Source organism: Manacus vitellinus, unplaced genomic scaffold (genome assembly GCF_001715985.3).
Source record: "Manacus vitellinus isolate BGI_N305 unplaced genomic scaffold, ASM171598v3 scaffold_27_pilon, whole genome shotgun sequence".
Lineage (NCBI taxonomy): Eukaryota > Metazoa > Chordata > Aves > Passeriformes > Pipridae > Manacus > Manacus vitellinus.
This window is the reverse complement of record NW_021940039.1, coordinates 9061917-9070401: the sequence shown is the minus strand read 5'-3', so window position 1 is coordinate 9070401 and position 8485 is coordinate 9061917. Positions and strand designations below refer to the sequence as shown.

Sequence of the window (8485 nt, the reverse complement as noted above, 5' to 3'; positions counted from 1 at the left end):
GAGGCTGGGATGTGGGATGAGCTCCAGGGGGGTTTGCAAAGCCGGGTGTAGCTGAAGCTCCTCAAGAAGCAGCTGCTCAGACCCTGCTCGGGAGGGTTTGGGTGAGCAGTGCCCCCATTTCTGTGCCCCCCAGGGCTCAGCAGGGGCTCAGGGGCTGGCAGGTGCCCCCGGGCTCCGGGGATACACCGGGCACGAAGGAGCCAGAGGAGTGACGGGCACCAAGGGAAAGCCAGGCCGGCAGGTAACTCCTCCCTGTGCCACGGGGACATCCCCACGGGGGGACATTCCCTGGCACAGCTCCAGCACCAGAGAGGGCAGAACAACCCCAGCCCAGCTCCCAGGGCAAGGCAGGGGCTGTGCCCTGTCCCCCCTGCTCTCCCCTGGTGCCAGCCCTGTGTTTTGTCCCCAAATGGTCTCAGGGTTCTCTTGGGCCCCCGGGCGAAGCTGGAGCCACGGGGCTGAGTGGCACTGAGGTGAGTGGGCTCCTCTGCTGCCCCATTCCCTGCTCCAGCTTTTCTCACCCCTCTAACTGTGCCCAAACCCGCCCTGGGTTCGCATGAATAACCTTAGAACTTATTCTTTGGATTCGGGTTGGATTTTGTTTTCTTTCTTAGGGCCTGGTGGGTGCAAAAGGGGAGCCAGGCAAGCCAGGGAAACCAGGACAAATGGTGAGGAGTGGGATGGAGCCGTGCTGGTTCTCCCTGGCACAGTGGGATGCTGAGATCTCCTGGCTGTGCTGAGGTCCCACATGGGTGGCCTCTCCCCCCACAGCCCCATTCTGCCCACCTTCCTCCTGCAAAAATGCCAGATGGAAGATTCCAGCTTGGAGCATCCTCCTGAGCTGGCTGGTGGGCAGGGAGGCTGAGGGGCATCCCTGGCACAGTGTCCTCACAGAGGGCTTTCCTTCTCCTTTGGGATTTTAGGGCTCTCCGGGACAAGCTGGTCCTAAAGGATGGAAAGGTCGCAAAGGAGAAAAGGTACCCCCAAAATCCTCCTGTGGGGCTGGCAGGGGGTGGCTGAGCCTGAGCTGGTCAGTCCCATTGTGGATCATGGAGAGAACCCAGAGGGAACCTGCAGGGACCTGTTTCTCCCTGCCTGGCAAACACAGGATGCCCTGGGGCTGCCTTGGCCGGTTTTTGAGTGAGGGGCTGGCAGATCTCCCCAGCTCAGCCCCTGGAGCTGCCTCCCCCCTGGCTCAGGTGGCCCTGGGGGGGCACAGGGGACTTTGGTGTCCTTCCCCCAGTGCCTGGTGAGCTCTGTCCCCACTTCCATGCAGGCACAGCTCCTCTTCCCCACTCCTGGGCAGGGAAGTGGCCGAGCTCCTGGAGACTCCCATCTCCCATCTCTTCTTCCCCCAGGGCGACGTGGGGCAGGAAGGGCAGGAAGGGGTCCCTGGAGAAGCTGGCAGGAGGGTAAGTGGCACTGCTGTCCCCAGGGAGGGTGGCAGGAGGCAGGGAGCTTTTTGGGGAGGTTTTCCAGAGGGACCCTGGTTTGCTGGGGGTTCAGATCCCAGGGGCCCAGGGGTGGCTGGATTATTTTGGAATCGTTCCTGAGTCTTTGATCTGCTGTTCCCAGGGCAAGCGAGGCAAGATGGGCCACCAGCCCCCACGGGGTCCCCGAGGGCACAAGGTAGGTTGACTTTTCCCCCCAGGGTGAGAGCTGCCCTGGCAACCTGGCACTTTGGGGGTGCTGCCAAGCCAGGGGTGCTCCCACCCGAGCCCCTGGATTAGAAGAGGACAAACCAATGCAGCTGGAGGGCTCTGTGTCCCTCATCCCTCCCAGCCCTGGGAGGGGGTCTCCCACACCCCCAACCCTCCTGGGGCACTGGAGCATCACCCCACACCTCTGGGCACACCAGCCAGGGCCTTTCACTTTTGCATTTCAGGGCTCCCCAGGTGCCAAAGGGCTTCCAGGACCCCAGGGCCCCCAGGGCCCCTATGTGAGTATCAGCATGGGGGTTTTGGGGGGCTGCTGCTCCCTCTTTGACCCCCGTAGGCACCACTGTGTGACCCAGCTCCATGAACACCCAAATTACAGACCCATTTAAAACAGGGGGAGTTTTTAGGTGGTTCATCCATCTCCTCTTGTCTTCTCCTCCCACATGAACCTCCCAGCAGGGTGTGTGCAGTCAGGCAAATCCCATCAGTTCCAATATGTGGCTCTGGAGGCCAAATCCTTCCCTTGCAGGGCAGTTTCTGATGCCAAGCAGTGCTGAGCACTTGTGCCCACCTTCCCGTGGCTGGAGGGACCAGCTGTTACCAGCACTGGCCAACAACAACAACAAAAAAACCCTCAAATATTTCTTTTAATTCCTAGAAATCCTTTTTTTCTCCGTTTAAAAATAAAAAAATCCCAACTTTGGCAACTTCACCAAAGAAATCCGGGATGTTCCCAGCGAGCCAAGGCACCTGAACTGCATTTTTAACGGGGTTTGCTGGGGGATCCTCCTGCAAGCAAAAATCAAAGACATGATGAGAAAAATGCCTCAAAGTTTCTAAAAAATGAGAAAAATGCCTCAAATTTCCTAAAAATGCCTGAAATTCTTAAGATGCTGGCAGCAGCCTGGGTTGTGGTGAGGTCCCTCCTTGCCAGGGAGCAGCTCAGCCACAGGGTGATGTGGTCCCACAGCTCATCCCACATTTCTCTCTCAGGGCATCCCAGGGCTGAAGGGCATGAAAGGAGACCCTGGACCCAAAGGCCACAAGGTGGGTGACATGTCCTGGGCACAGTGGGAACCCTGGGTAGTGCTTCATTTGCTGGATGGCATCATTTATTTATTCCCCTCTTGTGGAATCCTGATGGCTCCAACATCCTTCTCTGGGGGTGACCGTCATGTCCCCTGGTGATGGGAGATGGAACCTTTAGATTTGCTCCCAAACCAGGCCTTTTTCCATCTTCTGAAGTTGCAAGAGCAGCAACAGCCTTATAAATCAGTCTTTCAATCCCCTGCTCCCAGCAGTGATGCTGATGCAGCACAAACCTCCTCTGTGCCATTCCCGAGGAACTGATGGATCCACCCTTGGCTTGGGAAGCCAAGCACGTCCTCACCATCCCATCCCTCAGCCCCACAGCCATAAATAAGAGAGACAAGCAGTCCCTGGTGCTGGGGAGCTGCTCACATCCTTCAGGAAAATGAAACCCTGGGAATCAATAGAGCTGGAATTCCCTGGGAGCTCAGTGGCAGCAGCAGGAGCTGAAGGGCAGTGCCTGAGGCACAGGCAGAGGGGAGGCTGTGGCAGCCTGGGCTGGGGTTTGTCCCCTGCTCCACCACATTTCAGCACATTTCTTTATCTCCTGAAGGTGTTTCCTGGGAAATTCTGAGGTTTTCCTGAAAGGTATTTTAGTCTGGGATAACAGGCTTTCATTTTGGCAGCTGAGCATCATCCATCCCACTGCTTCCCTCCCCAGCAATGAGGGTTCAGCCAATCCTGAACCCAAAGGATGAGGGTTTGGGGATTTGTTTTGGGGGTTCTTTTGGCAGAAATTTTGCAGCCAGCATTGGGAAATTTTGCATTCCCGTAACTGGGAGCTTCCCACTTCCAGCCACTTGCTGGAGGCCAGGAGGTGTTTGGCTTTGGGAGATATCCCCAGGCTGGTACCTCCTGCCAAGGTTCAGGCAGCAAACCCTCCACTGCTCACCCCTGATGGGTAACCAGAGCAGGGGGCCCAAACCCCACCTTGCAGGGCAGAGCCCCCCACCCAGGCTGCTGTCCTGGGGGGGTTCTGCCCTTCTCTTTGTCCCCAGAGCTCTCCCTGACTCTCTTTTAGGGCGAGAAGGGCAGTGTGGGTGACCTGGGCCAGCAAGGGGACGATGGCTTCAAGGTGGGAGATGGTTTTTCCTCTTTTCCTTCCTCCCTTTGGTCTCTTGTCACCCTGTGTGACATCCTGCCACATCTCCTAGGGCAAGCCAGGACCCCATGGCATCCCTGGGAGGCCGGGACCCAAGGGAAAACAGGTGAGAGAAGGATGGAGAGGGATGTCAGGGATTAACATGAGTGTTTGGGGTGAATTCCTTGTTTTTCCATGCAAAATCTGTGGGGAAGGGATTGGGTTTTAGAAGGATGCCCCTTGCAGTGCCCTGACCACCTCTGGTGTCTTTGCAGGGTGACACTGGCCCCCCTGGCCCACAGGGACACCCTGGAATTCCCGGGACACCCGTGAGTCCTTCACCCTCCTGGCAGTTTTGGGTTCACTCCTGGCCCCACAGGGTTTACACTGGGATGGGCCTTTGATCCCACCTCCCTCCCACTTAGCTGGGCCTTGTCCTTTCCTTCCAGGGCTTGTCTGGACCCAAAGTAAGTAGTGGGGAGTGGCTGGAGCCGGGATCAGCCCTGGCACAGGGAACCCTGCCCTCCTTCCTGCTCCTGGGGTGCAGGGTGCCCACGGGGACCCCGGGGTGCAGCTCAGCACAGCAGCATCTCCCCCCCTTGCTTTCCTTCCCTTTTCCACCTCGTCCTTTGGCAGGGGCTGAGGGGCTTCCCGGGCCTGCCAGGCCCCAGGGGCACGCCGGGAATGCCGGTAAGTGGAGCCACCGGCACCAAAATTTGGGGCCCTCGCTCCCCCAGACTTGGCAGTGAGGTCCTGCCATGCCAGGCCATCCTGCTGGCAGTGTCAGAGTGTCAGAGGAGCAGCCAATGTCACAGCACTGTCACTGTCCCCCAGGGTCTGGCCGGCCCCCCTGGTCCCAGCGGGCCCTCACTGGTGCTGTCCCAGGAGGAGCTGCAGGTGAGGGGCTTCCCATCCCCTTTGGGTGGGTGCCACCCAGGGAGGGAAGGGGCTGACAGGGCATCTGTCCCATGTCCTGCTGCTTCTGAGGTCCCCTGTGCACAAGGACCAAGCAGATGTTGTTAATCCCTCTCCCACCACGCCTGTCCTTGTCCCCTGAACATCCCATCCCTTCCCTCAGCCCCTGAGGATGCTCCTGACCAAAATAAGAGAGGGGGGCTAAGATCACCTTGGATATATCCCCCCCTTTTTCTCTTAGCACCTCATTTATTCCTCCAACCACCTGAACTACACTGCAGTCTGGGCTCTGCTGGACACCCTGAACCAGGAGCTCCAAGCCCTCGTTGAGCATCCCAATGGCACCAAAACCAACCCAGCAACCACCTGCAAGGAGCTGCTGCTGGCACACCCCAGCCTGCCCGATGGTACCAGGGGGCATGTGGGGTGCCCACCGTGGGCTCTGGGTCTGTCCAGCTCTCCAGAGCCTGTGCAGGGACAGGCAGCTCTTTGCAATTAAGAGGGAACAAGGATTTGGGGGATGAGGCCAGTTGGGTTTCATGGGCGTCCCTAGAGAAAGGGGCTGGTGGCCAGGCTGGATGGAGGTGGCAGCCAAGGATGTGCCACCAGCTGGGGCGGGTGGCATTGTGTGGCACCCTCTCTGTGCCAAAACCCGGGTGCCAGGAGCTCCCCTCTGCCTCCCTGCAGGGCAGTACTACATTGACCCCAACCAGGGCAGCCCCCAGGATGCACTGGTGGCCTTCTGCAACTTCACAGCAGGGGGGGAGACCTGCATAGCCCCTGTCCACAACCAGGTATGGGGGGCTTTGGGGGGGCAGCTTCAGCCCCCTGTGACCCCTTGGGGTGGGTGAGGGTGAGGGTTGGTGGGGCTGGAGAGAGACTGTGTGCCCAGTCCCTTGCCATGGTGACCCCTGCCATGGTGGAAAAGTTTGGAGGGAGGATCCTGGTCGTGGCGTGTGCCCAGGCTGCAGGGACAGGGACAGGGTTGTATGCTGGCTCCTTGTCCTGGCAGTGCCACTGGCACCTGCTGGGGCAGCATGGCACGGTCCCTGCTTCCCACAGGTCCCCATCAAGGCTTGGCTGAGCACCTACAGCTCCGAGGACACCTTTGAGTGGTTCAGCACCCTGCCCGGGGGCTTCCTGGTGAGTGCCCAGCTGGAACAGCCCCGGGGACACGGAGCCCCTCTCATGGGGTCGGGGGTCTCCTGATGCCCATCCCTCTGTGCTGGGCAGCACCCAGGTCACCCTGGCTGTGCACGGCGGGATGTGACACCTCCTCCTGCAAGGACCTCCAAAGCAGTGCCTCGGCACTGAATCCTGCCCGGTTTGGGCCGGGGAGGAGCACAGCCCGCTCCAAGCTTCCCCCGCTTCCCGGTTTTCTCTCCCGTTGTCCCTGCAGCTGGAATACAGGGGGGCCAGCCCGGTGCAGCTCCGTTTCCTGCGGCTGCACAGCAGCCTGGCCACCCAGAAGGTGTCCTACTCCTGCAGACCGGCCCCCGAGCGGGGCCACCCCCAGCCCGCCAAGGAAATCCGCTTCCTGGCCGACTCCCGGGAGCAGAGCTATGCGGCCAGCCTGCAGGGCTGCCTGGTAAGCCCGGCCCTGGCACACCTTGGCTCTGCCCGCAAGAGCCCCCCGACGTGTGTTTGCACCCCCGAAGTTTGGGATGGAGCTGGTGGGGGAGGCTTCACCCGGTGGGATGGGCATGGAGAGCATCCCTGCGGCCAAGGACCTGCCGCGGCTTTTGGGAGCGGGCTGGGATGTGGCAGGGGGTGAGGTGGACACGGGGAAGGTCACTCCCTGGAAAAGCCAGGAAGGGCTGGGGATGGAGACTTTGCATCCACCGGGAGCCAGCAAGGGGACAGCAGGCGCTCTGAGGGGATCCTCGCGGATTTTCGTGCCGCTCAGGTGCCCCTCTGTGCTCCTTTCAGCTGGACAACGAGTCCTCCATCACCGACACCATCTTCCAGTTCAGCACGGAGGAGCTGTCGCTGCTGCCCCTGCGGGACCTGGCGGTGTTTCACAACGGCGACGCCTCGCACCAGTTTGGTTTCACAGTCGGACCAGTTTGCTTCAGCTGAAACTGGTGCCACCCAAACCGAGCCAGCCGGTTCCCTCCCCGCCCAAGAGCCATCCTGTGGGGGCTGGGGGTGGCACGGGGCTCCCGCCCCCTCCCCGGAGCTGCAGGTTCTCTCCGAGATCCGTGTTTGTAGCTGCATTATGCCACGGGACTACACTTCCTTCTGGAGTAGAAGAATATTGTTTACAGAAGTCGTTTCTCTATAAATTATATATATATATATATTATATATGTATATATTATATATGAGAAGGTGCTGATTTAATGACTGCTTGGGGGGAGGTTTATATAATTATAAGCACTGGGAACTGTCTGCTAAAGAAAAAAGAAAGACAAGGAGCAGACCTACAGCCAGCTTGGGAGGAGGGGCAGGAAAGGGAATTTTCTTTGCCTGGGTCAAGTGCAAAAACAGTTGGAGCCTCATTTCCCCAGGACCTGGCTGAGAAGCCCAGTCAGCCTGGGAGAGCCCAGCCAGGTCCATGTGGTGCTGCCAGTGGCTGCTCCAGCAGCTCCAGCCCAGCCAGACAGCAGGGGCTGCAAAGGGGTGAAAAATGCACATCCCCCCAAATCTTGCCTCTGTTTTGGGTCTGGAACTCCCAGGGAGGGCCAGAGAGGGGTTTTAGTGGTGTTGAGCAACACTGAGCTGCACAGCAGTGTCTCTGGAGCAGGAATTGCAGCCCTTTGCCCCCAGTGCTGCAGCATTTCTCCTTACCACCTCGTTTTTGTTATTCCCAACACCATTTCCCTCTAACAACCCCACTCTCACTGGGCTGTGTGGCCCAGGCCAGGCCCTGAGGGCAGAGGGTCCTGCAAGTGGTACCTGAGCCGTGTTTGGATTCCCAGCACCCCTATTTCTGTGGACACAGCCCCCAGGCCCCCCAGCCCTCAGCTGCCTTTGTGCTGCACCCTTGGTTTTCTCGGCACCCATCGGTGCCCAGACTCTGATGCCCTGACTCACCTGTGCCCAGGTGAGCTTGGGCATTGCTGCCCGTGCCAGCAGAGCAGTGTGGCAGCCAGGCCAGACCCTGCACTGGGGCTCAAGGAGAGCAGCAAAGGGAGCTTTTAGGGGGGCACAGTCCCTCGGGAGTGATTTAAGCAATGCCCACTCGTGTGTGTGGCTGTGCTGCTCTTTATTACCTCCATCCCTGGTGCAGCATCTTTTTTGGGATGCAGGAGCACTCCCTGCTGTGTCACCACCTTGCTGGCCCAGGGGCACACGGGGTGGCTACCTCCATCCCTGGTGCAGCATCTTTTTTGGGCTGCAGGAGCACTCCCTGCTGTGTCACCACCTTGCTGGCCCAGGGGCACACGGGGTGGCCACTTCCAGGGGTCTGAGCACTTTGAAAAGGGATTTTCCACTCTGGCATTGAATTTCTGCTCCCTGGGTGCATTTCTAACGTGCTGGGTGTCGTGTGGGGCACTGCCCTGTAAAGCCCCTCTGGCCCTGCCCATGGGGCTTTTCTCCCCCCTGGAGCTGCTCCCACCCCTGAAAGAACCCCCTGGCACTGCCCCTTCACCGGCAGCCAGCCATGGGCACACGGAGTCAGAGGTGCAGCCAAAACCCTGCCATGGAGAGACTCCCTTTCCACAGGGAGYTGGAAGGGGAAGAGGAGCTGGTTGTGCCCGGGGGGTGGGCACTGCCTGTGGTGTGGGCAGAGGTCAGG

The 8485-nt window shown here is 59.5% G+C and overlaps 1 protein-coding gene and 2 long non-coding RNA genes across 3 annotated transcripts in view; all 3 read left to right on the top strand.

Moving 5' to 3' along the window:
• LOC115307560 overlaps window positions 1-235 on the top strand; it is a 1874-nt gene extending 1639 nt beyond the window's left edge. Inside the window, exon 4 of the long non-coding RNA XR_003915872.1 lies at window positions 134-235. This is a non-coding gene — a long non-coding RNA (uncharacterized LOC115307560). The remainder of the gene's footprint in view (window positions 1-133) is intronic.
• Window positions 236-1574: 1339 nt separating this feature from the next.
• Window positions 1575-2682, top strand: LOC115307561. Its single transcript, XR_003915873.1, has 3 exons — window positions 1575-1629; window positions 1886-1939; window positions 2652-2682. It is a non-coding gene; the product is annotated as an uncharacterized LOC115307561 (long non-coding RNA).
• Window positions 2683-4470: 1788 nt separating this feature from the next.
• On the top strand, window positions 4471-5952 carry LOC115307564 (collagen alpha-1(XI) chain-like). Its single transcript, XM_029960599.1, has 5 exons — window positions 4471-4518; window positions 4663-4725; window positions 4985-5150; window positions 5431-5537; window positions 5806-5952. The coding sequence occupies exons 1-5, from the start codon at window positions 4513-4515 to the stop codon at window positions 5950-5952; spliced, it is 489 nt and encodes a 162-aa protein (XP_029816459.1). The 5' UTR covers window positions 4471-4512.
• The last annotated feature ends 2533 nt before the right edge of the window (window positions 5953-8485 follow it).